The sequence below is a fragment of the Ochotona princeps genome, chromosome 22 (assembly GCF_030435755.1).
Source record: "Ochotona princeps isolate mOchPri1 chromosome 22, mOchPri1.hap1, whole genome shotgun sequence".
NCBI lineage: Eukaryota > Metazoa > Chordata > Mammalia > Lagomorpha > Ochotonidae > Ochotona > Ochotona princeps.
In genome coordinates, this window is record NC_080853.1 from 8,415,419 (window position 1) to 8,433,934 (window position 18,516).

General features: G+C 54.5%; 1 protein-coding gene across 1 annotated transcript in view; it reads left to right on the forward strand.

Annotated features, from left to right (window-relative positions):
- The window catches only part of PREX1 (phosphatidylinositol-3,4,5-trisphosphate dependent Rac exchange factor 1), a 126,601-nt gene that overhangs the window by 41,603 nt on the left and 66,482 nt on the right, over nucleotides 1–18,516 (forward strand). Inside the window, exons 2-3 of the mRNA XM_004585885.2 lie at nucleotides 13,604–13,675; nucleotides 15,473–15,595. Of these exons, the coding sequence (XP_004585942.2) occupies nucleotides 13,604–13,675; nucleotides 15,473–15,595 (195 nt within the window). The remainder of the gene's footprint in view (nucleotides 1–13,603; nucleotides 13,676–15,472; nucleotides 15,596–18,516) is intronic.

Sequence of the window (18,516 nt, forward strand, 5' to 3'; positions counted from 1 at the left end):
CCCATGTGGGCCTTACCTGAGTCAGACCCTGTGCCTGCCCAGCACAGACCCCTCATGCCTATCCCCCATCCTCAGAGGGAAGCCTCAGAGCCCACAGCGGGCCCCCCCCTCCCCGCCCCTGCTTCTGGTTTCTGAGCGCCATCCGGCTCACCCCTGCCCTGGTCCCTTTGCTCATGCTGATCCCTCTGTCTGGAAGCCTCCACTGGGGGCCATGTGGCTTGCATTTCCCCGCCCCCCAAATCCTACATTTAGGAACCAGTCAAGTGTCACCTCCTCAGTAAACACTTGTTGAATGAATGAAGAAGTGAATGCACAAAGTTGGTTTCCCAAGAAAGTCGCTCCCATGTCTGTGGTGAGTGCTTTGCTGGCGTATGGGGAGCTGAGAGGGAGTGACAGTCAGCAGAAGGGTCCACGCAGGACAGCAGGAGGCCAGTAGGTAGGGCCAGCATCTGGCCAGAGGTGGCAAAAACTTGAACTTGCTGGTTGGGGGAATTTATTGAGCTGCTGGACCATGTGCTGGTAAGTGCTTCACATAGCAGCCTTTGAGGTGGATCTCCCAGGGAGTCCCCCGAGGCCATGGCTGTGCCAAAACTGCCTTGTGGCCCTTCCTGACAAGTCCTGGCCCAGCCCCAGCCCCAGCCAAGCTCGGGCTGCCTCTTCCTCTTCCCTCGTAAATACGCCGTGATTTTTTGTGGCTGTCACCCTCACTCGCTGGGGCTGCTGACTTCCTTCTCAGCTTGATGTGGCAGGAAGTTCCAGAGAGGAAGAGGGAAGCGAGCTTTGTTCCTGGCCCAGAGCAGGACTCTGGGCCTCCTTCATGGAGCCTCACTGGGAGGGGGAGCGGCTGCATTGTCTTTCCGCCCTGCTGGCTGATGTGCCCCTGGGCTCATTCCTGCCTTGGGTTTTCCCATTTCTGCTGAACCTTGGCCCTCGGCCCTGGGGGACAGACGGCTGGGCTTGATTTTGGTGGGCAGGGACCAGCCACGGGCACCGAGCTATGTCACCCAGTGTCACATGGGGGTGAGGCTGGCCTACTGCCAGGAGCAGCTTTATCGTGGAGTGTGGGTGACGAGACGAGCCTGCTAGGTCCCCTTTGGGTGCATGAACCTCCCACAGGGTCCCGTGTTGCTCAGCGATATGGCTGGGTGGGTCATTTTGCAGGAAGATTGAGTGCAAGTGATGAAGATAATGGTGATGACTATGGTGTTGGTGGGAGGAGTTCATGAGCTCATGTGGGTGAAGTGCTGGAAGCAGGGTCCCACAGCGAGGAATTCCCAGGCAGTATTAGCCACGTGTGGCGCTACTCCCTGGGCCTCTGGGGCCTCTGATGGTGCTGATGATGGCCATGGGCTGGAGCTTTTTGGTTTGATGATATCTCAGGGTGGTGAGCTGCTGCAAGGTCCTTAGCAAAGCAGCTGGCAGACAGCATTCCCCTGGCCTCCCGGTGAGGCCCTGTTTCTACACAGGACACATGAGGATGGTTAAACATGTAGGCCCACACCCATTTCTTCAGCCACTGTGGCCAGTGGCCAGGTGACCTGCCAGACTGTGGAGAGCCTCTGTGACAAGGGCCATGCCTACAACCTGTATGGGACAGCCAGGTGTCACACTGGGTGTTGGTGGATGCAGCCTCCAGGGTTCTTGATGTGATTTTATGAGCGTGCTCCAGTTGTTTCAGAGACAACCAGAACAAAGTCTGGTACCCATCTCAGAAAGCCTGTTCTAAAGTGTAGGTGTCCAGGCACCTCCGTCGCCCTAGAGGTGGGCACCCAGGAATCAGCCTTTTCCTGAGGGCCCCAGGTGATGCTGATACCTGCTGTAGCCCCATAGGTCATGGATTAGGCAATCTGAAGCCTGCCTTCAACTCTGAAGTTTGCAAATCAGCTCCTCATTGTTTCTGCTAGGTCTGTGCCCAGGATTCTTCCTGGCTGCCTCTTCTGTGCAGTCCTCCCTGACCACCTGCCCATCCCAGGTTCTTTTGGTCCCTTGAGCTCTTTAGGGTTCGCTGGGAGCTTATGAAGCAGCAGATCCCTGAGCCTTCCCCTTGACCCTTCGAGTCAGTGGGTTGATTTGCAGAGCTGCATGGATAATTTTTAGGTTAGCCCCTGAGGGTGCGTCAGACTTGGCTTGGAAACCAGATTTGTTGACTGTGCTTCTAGAATGTAATGAGCAGACACTTCTAAGGCTGTAAGTTCTGTGAGACACTTTGAGCTTGACACCTGGGCTTGCAGGTCATTGGCTGAGCACCTGATGAGTCTAAGAGACAGAAGCTTCTCCCTCACCAGGACACTCAGCAAGGGCAGCGTGTGGTGGCATCAGGTGCCGGGTAAGAGGGAAAGAGGAAGTAAGATAAGGGGGAGGAGTGCTGGGAAGATGCGGTTTTAAGTGGAATGGGTGTGTGGGCTGCGTGGAAAAGGTGACCTTTGACTGAATAACGGAAGGAAAGGAGTTGCATGGCTTTCTGGGGGTTGGAGTTCCAGACCCAGAAGGCAGCCAGTGCAAAGGCCCTGGGGACAGGAGCCTGGTCCATCCCAGGGCCTGAGGGTGTAGGAGGCCAGGCTGTGGTAATACATGGGTTTCATCACACCAGCCAGCAGCCATGGACTGGGATTGAAGCAGGGCTGCAGCACACAGTGGTCTCTGATGTACTGGGCAGGCCCCAGCCTCACCCTGCAAGGCCCCTGGGCATGCCCACCCATACCCTGAGCTTTTCCCCTGGTGGGTGGAGACCATGGACATATGCCCTGAAAAGGTTTCCTTCAGTATGTAAGGTCCTGTCCCCTATCCCCTGTCCCCAACCCTTTTTGCTTCAGAGTTCAGAAGCAGATGCCAAGCTCCTGCCCCGCGTGCCCGCTGACAGGGATGTGTGCAGGGTAAGGGGTGAAGGGGTTGGCATTGATGACTGACCCTGCAGAGGCCAGGGACCCTGGGTCTGCCTGAGGCTGGAGGGATATACTGGCTGGGAGGACCCAAGATGGGAGTGACGCGCACGTGTACAGGTGGCAAGCCTAGGTGGATGGGAACCATCCGTTCTTGATCACCTTGCTGAAAACCAGAATGGCCTGCAGATACAGGTCTGGTCCACGGCAGGCAACAGCACTAGGTGAAGGCCCAGAACATTTTCTGTCCCTAGGGCTCCTTGTGTCACTTGAGACACGATCTGGGGAGGTGAGAGCTGAGTGGAGTGGTGACTGCCAGTGCCATTACATGTGCAAAAGTCCTGAGGGGAACCCAGCCAGCATAGCTGGAATAGTTGAGACAGCACAGTTGTGGGCAAAGTTGCCTGGGAAGAACTGTCTGCTCTGTACCTCAGCTGAGTGTTTCTCTGTGCTTCTCCTTGGCTCAAGGTCAGGTCCCCCCAGGAAAGGAGGTTTTCCTTGGTGTGATCCCTGGCAACTTGTCCTGAGCTGGTTGCTGCTGCTTTAGCTGGAGGGTGGGTGGTATAGGTGGGTCCGACCCCTGCCCAGTGCTGGGGACCCTTGCGGATGTTCCAATCCAACCCGTGCTTGACCGGCCGTGCAGCAGGAGGAACGGAGAACAGAGCTCTGGGGTCCTGCCTCCTCTCCTGTGAAATGTGAGCGACCATGTGGAGGAAGGGGCACTGTGGCTGGCTCTACTCACTGCCCGGGATCCCAGGCTGCAGGCAGCAGCCACTGTCTGTCTGCGTTCCTGGCTGGCCCGGCTCGTCTCCCCCAGCCCTCCACATTGTTTCCCTCCCCCAGCAGTTCTGGGAAGAAGGAACCTAAGGAAACCTCCTCGCTGTCCCCCCTCCCTAGGCTGTCCCCCCTCCCCAGGCTGTCCCCTGAGTGTCTCTATTTTTGCCTTCTCTCACTTTTGTGTATTGTTTCCTGACTTTGGGAACAACAGTTCTTTGCCAGCCCAGGGGGGCACCATTTACCCACCAGCCTCAGAAACAATTGTTTGAGAAGATGAAAAAAAAAAAAAAAAACCAGAGGAAAAAACCAAACCTCTTGAAAGTCATTGTCTTTGGATGTCAAGTGTCAGTCCCAGGGAGGGGACCCACATTCCACTCATTCATTGTCCAGCTGCCCCACCCTGCTGCCCCAGGCCCCAGGGATCTGGTTGGCTTTGTCCAGAACATTCTGGTGGGAAATGCCTCCCCCTCCCCGCCACCGCTGGCCCTTCCCAGCCTGTTCTGTCTGTCTGTCACTTGTGGCTTTTCCTCCCAGCCGCCCCCGGCAGTGCAAGTGAGGGGTTGGTGCTGTTAGCCAGGGCTCAGGTAGGTGTGCCTCACTCCCACACTTCCTGGTCCACCGCTCAGCAGTTCCCTTTTGCTTTTCTGCCTATCGTTGGTGTAATAGCTTATCTGTATAGCATTCACATGCCATCTTGCTGTATACCATCCACAGCATACGTTTTAAAAAAATTAATTTTGGAAAACGTTTCCTTATTTGCAAGGCAGAAAGAGAGAAAAAAGAATGTTTCCATCCACTGGTTCACTCCCCTCATGGTAGAAAGGTTGGAGCTGGGTCAGACTGAAATCAGGAACCCCAGACGCTGTACACGGGGGTGCAGGGTCCCAAGCACTTGAATGAAATTCCTCTGCTTTCCAAGTGCGTCAGCAGGGAGCCCGATTGGAAGTTGGAGCAGCTGAGACTCAAAAGGAGGGCTTTGGTTTTAGGGGGTGCTGGTGTTGCAAGTGGTGGCTTAACCAGATGTGCCACAGAGCCAACCCCAAGTCAGTGGTTTTAAAATGTGTGCTTAACATGCATCCTAGCTGCCAGACGGAAGATGGACTCCCAATGAAACTGTTGGACATGTGCAGACAGTGGGATGCTGGACTGTCTGATGGTACCAACAATGTCGGGGTTCACTTAAATAAGAGCCTGATAGAATTATGATTCCTTATTGCACCATTGTAGTAAAATGGGGAAAATCTGTCGGGGGTGGGAGTTTTGGAGGGGGGAAAATCCCAGCCTATATGAAATTGTACCACATAATTCAAAATACAAATAAAATATATTAAAAAAAAATAAAATAAACCCAAAGTAATGTTGATCAGTTAAAAAAAAAAAGAGTGAACTTCCTGAGTAAACCGTAGTTTGGTTATTGGACTTGCAATATTTCAAAGTCTCTGCCATTCACCAGCAATTTCCCTGTTTAATACAGCAGGTACAAAAGCTTAATGTTTAAAAGAGCTTAATTTTGTTAACTGCAGTAAACCAAACTGAAGAATGTAGATTTCAAAATTAAACACTTTTAAACTTGAATTAAAATGCTTTAATGACTGCTAAGTGGTTATAGTTTGGTGCTCTATAAAACTGTACTTTTTGTGAAATGAATTTAATAGCCCTACTTGTGATGTAACATACAGCAAATAAAATGCAGCTTTCAACGTTAAAAAAAAAAAAGTGTTCCTAGAACCGTGCCACTGTCATGGCAACCGGAGCCATGTCTATCCCTCTCATGTCCAGCAGTGATTGCCTGGAGCCAATGGATGCCCGGGCCAGGACCAACTCCGGCATAACCCCTGGGGCTTCTAATCCAGTGCTGTCTTGGTGTCTCTCAGGCACTGGGCAGTGTCTGGAGAGGTCTTTGTCACAGCGAGGGGATGGGAGTGCAGGGGGTGGTATGCTACCCCTGGTACATCTACTAGATGGGAGCCAGGGCTGCAGGACATGCTGCCAGGGGCCCTCATGGCATGGTTACCTGCTCAAAGTGTTGAGGTGGTGCGGATCCCTGCTCTAGTCCCACCCTGATGAGCGCAATCTTTAGGGTAAAACATTTCCTGAGAGACAGGGTAGCAGAGATAGGGAAAGAGTCTTCCATTTGCTGGTTCATTTCCCAGATGGCTACAGTGACTGGGGTTGGTCCAGGTCAAAGCCAAGAGCTGGAAACTCCATCCAGGTCTCCTGGGGGATGGCAGGGGCTCAGTACATCTTCTGCTGCTTTCTCGGGTGTGTTATCAGAGAGCTGGATAGGAAGTGGAGCAGCTGGGACTTGAACCTGTATTCTATGACCCAATGCCATCTTTGTAGGTGGCAGCTTAACCTGTTGGGTAAAAATGCCAGGCCTTTGGGGAAATTTTTGTAATAATAATAATAATAATTCCTGAGAGGTTTAAAGCAGTGAGGAGAAGCTGAGATTCCAACAGAAAGGATTTCAGACTATGTTATGGGTGTATGTGACTATACTGAAGGAAACATGCAGCAGGAAGGAGATCTGTGTTCCATTAGTGATGTCTGTCCTGGCTGAGGATTTGGGAAGAGTGGCAGGGTTCATGTTTGGCAAGCTGCAGTCTAGGACAGAATTGGGGATCTCTGGCAAACGCCCACAGGGCTGAGGCAAGGGGACGGGAGAAGGATTGGATGGAAAAACAGGGACCCTCCGCAAGCCCCCAACAGCGGGCAGTTGGCAGCTGCCTCACTGCTCCCAGCAGCATGCAGCTCCTTGGTCCTTTGGGAACCCAGTGTCTGGTCTCACTGCAGCAGCTTGGAACGGTCCTTGTAAGGAGACATCTGAATTTTTCCACGTCCTCCCTGCAGGCCACACTAAACATGCCCAGCTTGCCACTACGGATGCAGCTCCATGCTTGGAGGGGTGCTGTTGCATGAGGGGATGGGGGGTGGGTTGGTGGGCCTGGGCAGGGTTGTGGGCCACCCCCAGCCGCTGGCTAGGTGCTCCTGTGGACTTCCTCTCCGTACACCTCTCCACCTCCCCATCACTGTTGCCTCAGTCTGTTCAGAACAGGTTGTAGCAACTTTGTTTTATCTTCAGCTTCCTCTGGGGGTGGGGCTGGGGGAACTGAGCTCCCTGGATCTGGGTGTAGCCGTTGAGTGGCGGTGGAGTGGGCTCTTCCAGATGATTAATTGATTGGTCAGTCAGTTAAAACCCATTTCTGTTGAGGGTCTTCCCTGTGTTGGACTCAATCCTAGGTTTTGGGATGCAGCAGTGAGATAGACAAACATCATTGCCCTCTTGGGGGTGACATCGGATGACTGGTACATGAGCTCATGTACTGTCCACGGGAGCAGGTCCTGTGAGCAGCACAGGGCAGGAACAGGGACATTTGCAGCAGGTATTTCGGAGAGGACTGTCTCAGAAGGGCCAAGCGTGCCCCAGGGCCTCTGCCTGGAATGCTGATTTTAGGGACACTTGGAAAGCCACTGTATTAACTTTGGTGCCCATATCTGTTCTGTGTGATCTCAGGGAGGTATTTCCTCTATGTCTCCTGGGGTTAGCTCCCTCCTCCACCCTTCATCCTGCCTGCTGTAGCTCATTCCTTCTGAAAACTTATTTAAAAAAAAAAAAAATAGGGCCCGGCGACGTGGCCTAGCGGCTAAAGTCCTCGCCTTGAACGCACCGGGATCCCATATGGGCGCCGGTTCTAATCCCGGCAGCTCCACTTCCCATCCAGCTCCCTGCTTGTGGCCTGGGAAAGCAGTTGAGGACGGCCCAAAACTTTGGGACACTGCACCCGCGTGGGAGACCCGGAAGAGGTTCCGGGTTCCCGGCTTCGGATAGGCGCGCACCGGCCCGTTGCGGCTCACTTGGGGAGTGAATCATCGGACGGAAGATCTTCCTGTCTGTCTCTCCTCCTGTGTGTATATCTGGCTGTAATAAAATGAATAAAATCTTTAAAAAAAATAAAAATAAAAAAAATATATATAGCCCTTTTTCTTAGTGGTTCTCCATTTATTTTCATCTTTTGCAATTTTAATTTCTCAGTGACACATAAGAATTGTGCATGTTTGTGGGGGTGTCTGTCTCAGGGCACACCCGCCTACCTCCTGATTGTTGCTTTGGTGGAAGCCTCACAGTCCTTTTTTCCGGCTTCTCTGAAACACAGACAGACACGTGGTTGTTACTTGCGGTCAGCTTGCTGTGCAGTCCTTGCCAGGACTTCCGCAAGTCCCATGGCCAGCTTGCCCCCTCCTCCCCCAAATATATATATATATACATAATGTGTTTTTATTTAAGGCAGAGAAAGAGAGACAGAGAAATATGGTATAGATCCTCCATCAGACAGGCAGAGGATGCTCATCCATCCACTGGTATGTCTCACGTGATGACTTGACCGCTGGACCACACACCCGCTGTGTTTTAACAGCCATTGATGCCCCTAATGCTGTGGGTCCTGCTGTGTGTCAGGTACCGCTCCAAGTGCCTCAATCCTAAAACGACTCCAGGAGCAAAGTCTCTTACTGACTGTGCCCGTTTTACAGAGGAGGGCACTGAGACACAGTGCAGCACACTAGAAAGTGGCAGAACTGGCCCTTGAACTCAGGTGGCCTGGGCTGCCCAAGGCACTGACCCACCCCTGCTGCCGTCGTGAGGGATTAACCAGCAGGTGGCAGCTGCCCCGTGGGGTGCCCTAGGGAACTGCCATCTGTTGGGAACCTGCAGCCACAGCCTTAGGAGGAGGAATCTCTCCCTGGAGATCAAAAGGAAAGAAAACGGCCTTGGAGTCACTCCATGCTACGACACCTGATCTGTAGGGGACAGGGCTGCTGTCCCCAAGGACATGCTGCCTTGGCTGGTGTGACCTCACCAGACATATGGTGAAACCTGAGAGGGCCAGGATGGGCAGGGGAGGAGAGGGAAGAGAAGGGAGGGGAGGAAGGGGTGGGGGAGAGGGTGGGGCACCCCCAGACCACAGCCAGAATAAAGGAAAAGGGACACCCTGAGCACCCCATGCCCAGCGTGCCCTGGGGGGCCCAGGGTTCAAGGAAGTGGACGGGGCGATGGCAGGGCCCTGGCACCCAAGTAACATCACCAGGTAGCTCTGAAACCATGGAAGGTTTGCGTGGCCTGCCCTAAGGGAGCCCCTTGTGACCTGGAGTTTGGGGAGACCCCTGAAGAAGGCCTAGTGACCCTAATGTGTGGCCCAACTGTTTGTCACCAGGAAGGACCTGTGCCCAGGGGTTCACTAAGGGGGATTCCTGCTGCTCTACTGCAGAAACCCTGGTATACACCAGAAGGAGAGAGAGGAGAGAGAGCGAGAGATCCTTCTTCCCTGGTTTACCCCCTAAAGGGCCACCGCAGCCAGGGTTGGTCCAGGCTGAAGCCAGGAGCCTGGAGCTCCTTCTAGGTCTGCCACGTGGGTCTTCCCACAAGTAGTGGCTCGACGCCCTGTGCCCCGCATTGCCCCTGCATTGCGATTTTATTTCCCCAAGCACCCATAAAGCAGCAGCCAGTGTGTGTCTTTCTGAGTGTGAACACTAGGAAACACCTGCTGACCCCGATTCCAGAGTGGGAGAGTCCATTACCTGGGTGCTTGTCCCTGAGAGAGTGGGGCAGGGAGACTGGATGGGAAGGCAGCTAAGCTAAGGAAGGCATGTTGTCACGCAGGTTGCCACGGGGACCGCCGGAGCAGAATCTTCCTAAGGCAGCCATCAGATGCCCCAGTCTTCTATTCTGTCTTGCCAGCTCCTTGCTGGGGTCTGCATCCCAGCAGCCTGCCTTCTTCAGTACTTCCGGTGGTGGGGGCAGGAAGCGTGGGGACCCACAGCACTGTACCCTAAGCAGCTCTCCCTCTCACCACCCTGCTTTCACAGTGGCCCTCCAGCCCCACCCAGCCTGCCGGGTTCTTCCCCTGCTTCTCGGGTGACACTGGCTTGCCTGCCATTCCTTGTGGGTGGCCTGAGCCTCCCATTGTCCCAGCACAATAGCGGTGGCCAAGAGCCTTTGAGCAAACCAGGACAGGAAGCCCCATCTAGGCCAGCCAAGCAGCTCTCCCAGCTTCCTGCCTGCCCCACCGAGCAGGGCCAGGCTGTATGTGTGTGTGTTTCCCCTCCTGTCTGGGAGGCTGTCAGTGTCCCCTTCCTGTCCGTGTCCTCCCCAGGGACCCTGTCAAAATGAGTTCTAGGGACACCTGTCCCCATAGCCAGTCCGAAGCAGGACCAGCATGTTCGCAGGGGACCCAGAACCCTTTCTCCCCATCATCGTCGGGTTTGCAAGCACCTGCTCTGGGCCAGACCCAGGACTACAGCTGTGAAGGAGACAAGTCCTCTGCCTTCCGGGAGCTTGGGAGCTTCCGTTCGCTCAATCTGATTATATCCTGAAGGGTGTACTCAGTCCTGCTGTAATCCTCATGTATGGGAAGAGAAAGCTGAAGCCCAGAGTCTAGTGCAGAGACTCAAGCTTACACAGCAGTTGGGAGGACCCGCCAGAGTTTCACTGTCCATTCTGGGTTGGGTTGGAAGCAAACTCTGCCCTCCTCTGGTTACTGTGGCAGCCCTCGGGAGGGTGGGCCATGGTTCAAACCCAAACTTGTCCATTTCCAAGCCTGACCTGTGTTGTTGGATTCGGGGTTAAGATTTTATCCCAACCGTGTTCCCTTCCTATCTTAGCCTCTTCCTTAGTAGTTAGTATAGATGGGTGAACCTCAGTTTTCTCATCTGTGAATGGGCTCATTTAAAAAAGTGGGGAGAGGGGAAGGTGCTAAGTGTGTGAAACCATAAAGGTGGGGTACTTGGGCGAAGGCCTGATGGATGAGGAGGGGCCTCTCCCAGGGCAGAACTGCTAGGAGAAACAGCATGTGCAGAGGCCGGTGGGAGGAATGTGGCTCAAGTGTCAGAGGATGAGGTCAGGAGGTTTTGCAAAGAGGAGATCGTGGGGACCTGTGGGTTGTGGGAGGATTTGGGATTTTTGTTGAAACCTTGGGGGGTTCTGGCCGCAGGTGGCCAACCTCTGGTTCAAGTTTTTACGGATCCTGCAGCTATGAGGGAGGGCAGGGGGACCAGGGAGTGGGGGATCTCCTTAATCTGGGCTGCTTGGACTGGATGGAGGTGGCTGTGGAGGTGGAGAAAGTGCATGGCGCTTGCTGATGGATCAGAAAGGGAGTGTCAAAAAGAGGGGGCTGGGGTGACCAGGCAGGCAAAAGTGGGGAGGGTAGAGGGGGGGCAGGACTGCAGGGAGGCTCAGGAATTGGGGTTTGCCAAGATCAGGAAGAGGCACTCTCAGGCTTCAGGTGGCAGCTGCAGCTGTGGCTGGCTTTCAGGGGAGAAGACTCAGGGTAGGGTATGGCATAAACCTGGGGCCCCGACCCTGGCTGTGGTTACCCTGTTGAGGGTGTGGGCACAGGTGGGCACGTCTTCCTCTGGGCACCCCAGCCCTGTGGTGTGCCATGTGGTGTTCGTTATCAGCATACCCCTCCTGTGGAGTGATGTCAGGTGTTGGGTGAAGCCTCTGAGCACCAGCCTCCCCTCTGCCCCCTGCTTCTCCCCAGCGCTGTTGCAGGCTGCCTTTCCACCTCCCTGCTGCTCAGAGATCCCCCTAGGTAGGCGTGGTTGAGGGCACTCCATTAACCTGTGGTCAGGAGGTTGCGTGCTCTCCCTGGCACATGCCCCAATCTGTGCACTGCCGCCTCCACCCCCGTCTGTGGACCCCTCCCCCATACTGCGTGCGCCCGTGTTGTAATATGAGAGTGTTGCACCTAATACCTAACTCTGTACAGTTAGCTGGCTGGTGGCCACTGGTGTCTGTGTGGCCCTGTGGCTGTGGCAGGATCAGGGGCTCTGTTTCCTAAGGGCTGCCACTTGGTCACTGTGAGGCCCACTTGGGATCAGGCCCCACATCTGGGTGCACCAGGCAGTGGCTGCTGTAGGCAGCCAACCTCAGGCTCCCTTAGGTGCTGGCTCTGGTCTCTTCCTGCATCCCTATTTGTCCTTCCCCCAGCACCTTCTTTAGCAGTGACTCTGCTGCCTGATCTGCTGCCTGATCTGCTGCCTGATCTGTCCCACTCACGCCACGTGGAGGCCAGGCCACCGTCGTCCCTGTGCGTGCGCCTAGACCCCTGCCCTGACTTTCAGCTTCTGTGCTCAACCTGGAAAATCCAGTTCTTCCCAGTAACAGAGAGCTCTTTCGCCAGCACTTAAAAACGGGGAGGCTTTGCTTTCAAAACAAACAATCCCTTAATTTCTGATTTCATAAAAAAAGACCCACAAATACCCCCCAACACCAAAAGATCTGATGTTATTGGGCCCCTTGTCTCTCTACTGGATCTCTGCTGCTCCTGCCTGTCCCTGTTACTATCGTCCTTAGGGGTCACATCTCACCGAGGGTGGAGATGATTTCTCTGTCCTGATCCCCGGAGGAGTAGCAGGCAGAAGGACCGTGGTGCATCCCACTGAGCCATCCTGGGCAGGTGGCGAATTGTGGAGGTGTGCTCACGCGAGGGTACAGACAGGCTGGAGCAAGGTGTGAGGCATTCTGGGAGCACGACTAGGTTTTGGCATGTATGGAGGGAAGAATAAGAATATACAGGCACATGTACACACACATATGCACAGCAGCACACAACATACTCAGATGTATGCACATAAATATGTTCCCATCCATACACATACACTCACACATAGACACACACTTACATGCATACATTCACATGCACTCACACTCAGATACAAAATGCATTGACATGCACACATACGCACATGCACAGCCCGTAATACTTTCACATATACACACACACATCCTCTTGCTGACAAGCCCACTGACTCATGCATATGCACTTATGTTCACACATCCTTATGTGTGCTTTTACAAACGCTTCCTTGGAAAGATTCCCAAGAAATTAATGGCCATTTTGTCCATCTGGAGGGTGGGGAGGAGTTAGATGGGCGGGTACTGGGGTGTAGAAAGGACATATTTTGTGTTCGCTGCATTTTATGTTTTTGAATTTTGAGCCAGAGTTTTAGAATTCTAAAGGGTGGTAAATGGGTTGTGGTCAGAAGGGGACCCATGGGAGGTGGCGCAGAAGAGGCCACAACTGCCCCTCATCCGGAAACAGCAGCACAGGCTGGAAATAATGTAAGCCAAAGGTGCAATTTTTTTTTTAAAGGTATGATTTGCAACATTTGTTTAAGAGGCAGAAAGAGAGAATGAGCTCCAGCCTGTTGGTTCATTCCCCAGACGGCCACAACCTCACGGACTGGATTGCAGCCAGGAGCTAGGAGCTCTGTCCAGCTCGCTCTCAGGTGGGCGGCAGGACCCGGCACCTGCTGCCTCCTGGGTTTGCATCAGCAGGCAGCAGGGGTTAGGAGGGAAGCAGGGACTCAAACCTGGGTACTCGGATTCAGCACGTAGGAGACTTAACGCAGGGCCTCAGCCATGGGGCTGAATGCCTGCCCTTTGAGTGTGTATTTCCTCCTCCAGCCTACTGCCCCTCAGTACTTGGTGCAGCCCTCCCCCCACCCCCAGCGGCTTGCATTAAGTGCACATGTATATGGGTTGGAGGCAAAGCCACCTGGCTCACCTAACTGCAGTGTGGTGGAACTGACAGCTCAGAGACATGGCTGTGCCTTGGTGCCATAGTGAAGCCCCAAAATCCGCTCAGCAAAATGTAGTACGTTGGGAACTGCCTGTGACTATCTTTGGGCCACAAAGTCCGTGGGGACTCCGTGTTGTTGGTGCCAGCACAGGGCCAGTGAACACCGGGGTGTGCGGAGGGGAGGGCGTATTCTTCATTAAGCTTTACATCCAGATTGCTTTTTCCTGTTCCCTGCCCATGACCTGGGACCCCGGCAGCCCCCAGGTTCCTGTTGGCATTTGCACTCGGGCCTGCTCCACTGTGGGGCCATCCTCTGGAGAATGACAAGTGCGGACACTCACCTTTGCTCATCTCTCTCTTCTCCTCCAGGCATTCCTGCAGCGCATCCGGCAGAATGTGGCAGACTCCGTGGAGAAGGGTCTCACTGAGGAGAATGTCAAGGTGTGACCTCATGACGCAGGACCTGCTGCTTGGTGCCTAGCTGCTGGGGGAGGGATGCTTACAGGCCGTGGAGGCAGGTGGCCAGGACCCTGGGGGCTGCTGGCTGTGCCCTCTCCCCGCCCCCAGCCTCCTCAACACCCTCTCAGAGGGTGCTCTCGTGCCAGGCCAGTGGAAAATCCCTTCTCAAGCACGCTGGGAACTCTGCGTCTCCCACCCCGACCCCTGCCCTGGGCTCTTGAATCTCTGGGTCCGGCTTGGACTTGGCTGTTGCTCTGGGGAGTTGAAGTAGGGGTCAGTGGGCCTCTTTGTGCCTGGCTGAGGTCTTTTGCTCCTGGTTAGCCTGGCTGGCTCCTGGGACTTCGCCTTCTGGGAAGCTGCCTTCCAAGTCCTTGGGGTTCTGGTCCCCGGGGAGACAAGGGGATGGAGGAGGGGAGCAAGTGTGCAAGGTGCCCTTCGTTTATAGCACGCAGAGGACTTGGTCAAGGAAGGCTTCCCGCAGTGTTCTATGTGTCTGAATGGTAACCTTGTACACGGACAATTCTAAGGCCAAGTTCAAAGGCAGAGCCAGAGAGAGAGAGAGAGAAAAGAGAAGGAGGGAGGGAAAGAGGGAGAGCGCGAGAGAGTCATCCACTGGTTGACTGCCTATGGTGCCGGTTGAAACCAGGAGCTTCATCCTGGTCTCTCATGCGGGCGGCAGGGGTTCAGGCAGGCACCATGTGCTGCCTCCCAGGATGTGTCAGCAGGAAGCTGGAGCAGAGAGGATATGGGGTGTGGATATCCCAGGCAATGGCTAAAACCACTGTGCCTTAGGGCACTAAACCCAATTTGTCATGCAAGAAAACTGAGTTGGGAAATGGAAAGGGACTGAAGGGGGATTGACTCCAGGATGGGGTCGTGGGGGTGATGGGACTTGAGGTTCTTTTTCTTTTACTTTTTTTTTTTTTTAAAGATTTATTTGTTTGAAAGGCAGAGTTACAGAGATGAATGGTAAGATGGGGAGATAAGAAGAGAGATCTTTCTTGGTTCTGGGCCTGGCACAATAGCCTAGTGGCTAAACCCTCACCTGGCATGTACCAGGATCCCATTTGAGCACTGGTTCACGTCCCAGCTGCTCCACTTTCCATCCAGCTCCCTGCTTGTGGCCTGGGAAAGCAGTGCACGGCCCAAAGCCTTGGGACTCTGCACCCACGTTGGAGACCCAGAAGAAGCTCCTGGCTCCTGGCTTCGGATCAGCTCAGCTCTGGCTATTGTCTAGGATGGGCTCTCAGTAACACTCTTCTTTGTGGTGACCAGAAATGTCCCCAGACATTACCACGTGTTTCCTGGGCACCTGAATGACCCCTGGTGGGAAATGAATGGTCAGAAGATGATGCTCTGATGGGGAATTGCTGGATCAGATTGCATGTGTCAATTTTTGGTCTGGGGTGTTGCCTGTTAAGTGTCTCTTCACATCCTTGGAAGCAAGTGTGTGACGAGACACACCCACTAATGCAGGATCCCCGTTACATCGCGACAAGAGGTGTGATGGTCCTCAGGAATGTGTCTCTGAGCCTTCATCCTTTGCTCCGTCCCTCCCCCGACGGAGTTCTCAGCCCAGGCCAGGCACTAGGTCTCAGCTGTGGCTGTTGGCGTGGGTCTTGTCCCCAGTGGAGGCCTGCTGCCAGCTGTGGGAGCACCCACCTTGCTCTGATCCTCCCTCTGCCAGCATTGGGGAGTGGCTGGTGCTCACCTTGCTCTGTCCCCTACACCTTGGTTAATGCCACTGTCTTCTTCCTTGGGCTCCCCTTTTGCTCCCAGATCCTGTTCTCCAACATTGAGGACATCTTAGAGGTCCACAAGGATTTCCTGGCCGCGCTGGAATTCTGTCTGCAGCCGGAGCCACAGTCTCAGCATGAGCTTGGCAACGTTTTCTTAAAATTCGTGAGTACCACACCCCAGCACCTGCAGCATGTGGGCCCCTTTGGCTGACTGGCTTTCTCTGCCGGATCCCTGCTTGGCCTGCCCGTTTGGGAGATGGGATGGTCAGGGAGGACCAGCAGGAAGCAGACAGTGGTAGTTTTAGTGGTTCCTTTGGGTTTGCTTCCCTGGAATCAGCAGTCACAATTCAGAACCCTCTGACGAGCCACATGACCTTGGGCAAGTCCCTGCGTCTCGGGGCTTTGGTCTCCATCTCTGTGAAGTGGGAATGGTGGGAGAACCTTCACAAGGATGCAGGGAGTTCATCTGAGCGAAGCTCTTGAAGCCATTCCAGCCCTGAGCTGCTGTTGCCTGAGTGTCCACTGTGGGTGCTGGTCCAGCCAGGATACCAGGGGCTTCCTGAAGGAGGGGCAAGAGGAAGCAGAGAAAGGGTAACTCCGAGTGCTAAAGACCCTGACTTGGGCTCTTCTGCTTCTCTAGGAGGGATTCCTGACCCCTTGGAGATGTAGGAGAGGGTGGGCTGGGTGCTTTCCTTATCCTTTCTGTCCTCACCTCCTAGATCTCCTGGTGTGGCCTCATCCAGTTAGCCTGGGTGAGGGCAGTGCTTAGCCCCGACCCATGACCCACTGAGTGGAAGGTCAGGCCTTTCTGCCGTGGCATCCCGACCCGGGGACCTCCCATCATCCCGAGATCTCGGTGTACGTGCAACCCTGGCTTGTCTGACTTTGCATCCTGACACTGCTGCCTCCCAACGCTGAGCTCCTGGGAGGAGGACCTTGCCTCCCTGCTCTCAGTCTTTGCATCTGTGACCTGGGGCTGTTGAGGCCCACCTGCTCGACTAGTTTAGACAATGAGAACCCATGAGGTCAGGGATTTGTGGATTCTCAGGGCCACAACCTTGTGTCCGCTGAGCCTCATCCCAGGCTCTCGGGAGTGTCCACTCAGGGCAGTGGGGCCTCACATCAGGGCCCAGGATGGCTGCCCCTGGCCCAGACAGCAGTGAGGTGCTCCTGAGATCAGACACCTGTTGCATAGTACACAGCCTCCCTGCTCCTCTTCCCTGAGCTGCCCCAGACCCTGTCCATTCCCCCATCATCCTCCCAACCACCACCACCACCACCTCAGCTCCTCACTGCTCTGGAACAGGCCACGCCCACTACCTCCTCTGACACCTGCGTGTTCTCTCCCTCCCTGGCTTGGTTGTCAGAGCCCTTTGCACTTTGATCCTTGGGGGTGTTCTCCCTGTTGGGGAGTTGTCTGTTAGCACTAGGGCAAGGGTCACTGCCATGTGTCCCTGACTCCAAAACTCCAGTTCAGCTGCCCACCGCATAGGCTGGCAAACTTGAGAGGAGGGTCAAATGCAGGGTCACAGCCCTCCATGGGAGAGCTGGGATCTGAGCATTCCTGCCAGCTGCACCGGGCACCTACAGCTCAGCAGCTCACACGCTGAGTTTGTACGTTCTGCTGTGTCTGGGTGCTCGTTTTATGACCTGCTTCATCTTTGCAACAATTTACTGGAAAAAAAAATCACTGAAAGGGTGAAGTCTTTGTCATCCCCGAAAGTAGGCAGTGAGCGTCTCTTCCTCTAAAGAAAGTTGTGAAAACAAGTGCAGTGGAAACGACCTGCTCTGCCTCATCGTGTCCTGGAGTCTCGGGACCACAGCCCATCCTGGGCGTGAGCTCAGCAACACTCGGAGCGTGGACGGGTGCGGGGTGGGGCGCGGAGTGCACCTTAGAGATAGGAATCATTGCACAGGGTATGAGTCAATGTTGTGCGATTTCCAAATGGCATTTTTCATGTATAGTTTATAATTCCTGCCTCCCACCTGCCTGTGCTCTTGGAGGTGGCGCTGCCTCAGCCTGTGCCACCAAGAGCAGGTGCAGGTGCAGAGGCCTTCTGGGAGATGCCCGAGGGAAGAGACAGCATGTGTGCCCCAGGCTGGGAGCCAGCTTGGCACTTAGGAGCAGGGTGGCAGCCACGGCAGGCGGGGGTCAAGATTGCCATGAGGCGTCAGTTCTTCTAAGGGCTTTGTGGGACCTGCAGGGTTGATGCTGGGCCCTAGGAAACCACTGCAGGCTTTTAGCAAAGCACTAGTGTGGTCAGAGGTAGGAGTTTGTAAAAACTGATAAATTTTATATATTTGAAATGCAGAGAGAGAGAGAGAAAAGAAATCTACCTTCAGGTTCAATCCCTAAGTGGCCATAGCCCGGCTGGATCAGGAGCCAGGAGTTTCATCTGGGTCTTGCATGTGGGTGGTTGGGGCCGTCACCTGCTGCCTCCCAGGGTGCGTCAGTAGGGAGCGGAGTCAGAAGCAGAGCAGCTGGAAGCCTCACTCCAATGTGGGATGTGAGTGTTCATCTCCTGTCTGCTGCACATGGAAGTGGTTGGTGACAGTGGTCATGGGGACCTTAGTGTCTTAAGGCAGTGCTTGTAGTGTGTGTGTGTGTGTGTGTGTGTGTGTGTGTTCACAAATGTACTTGAAAGCCAGAGAGAGACTCTGTGCTGAGTCACTCTCCATATGGCCATACAAGAATCAGGGCTCATTCAGGCCAAAGCCAGGAGCCCCAGAACTCCCATTGAGGGCTCCCACACGGGTGATAGGACCCCAAGCACTTGGGGTGTTTTCTGCTGCCTTCCCAGGCGCAGTAGCAGCAGGGACTGGATCGGAAGTGGCTTACCTTCCTACTCTGTAACACTGACCCCTGACCGTAGGGATGTGTGGGCCCAGGGAAAGCCCCGGGAGAAGAAGCTTTTCTAGTTCCTTCCATGTGGCTGGGACTTCCTCCTGCCATGCATCTGTTCAAGTTCAAAGCCCAGCCCTCTCTCTGGAGCCCCTGGGGAGCATCTAGACACTCTGGCCTGTGCCCATCACTAACATCGAGAAAGAATCCCTGTGACCTTGTTGCAGCCAAGGACGTGGTTC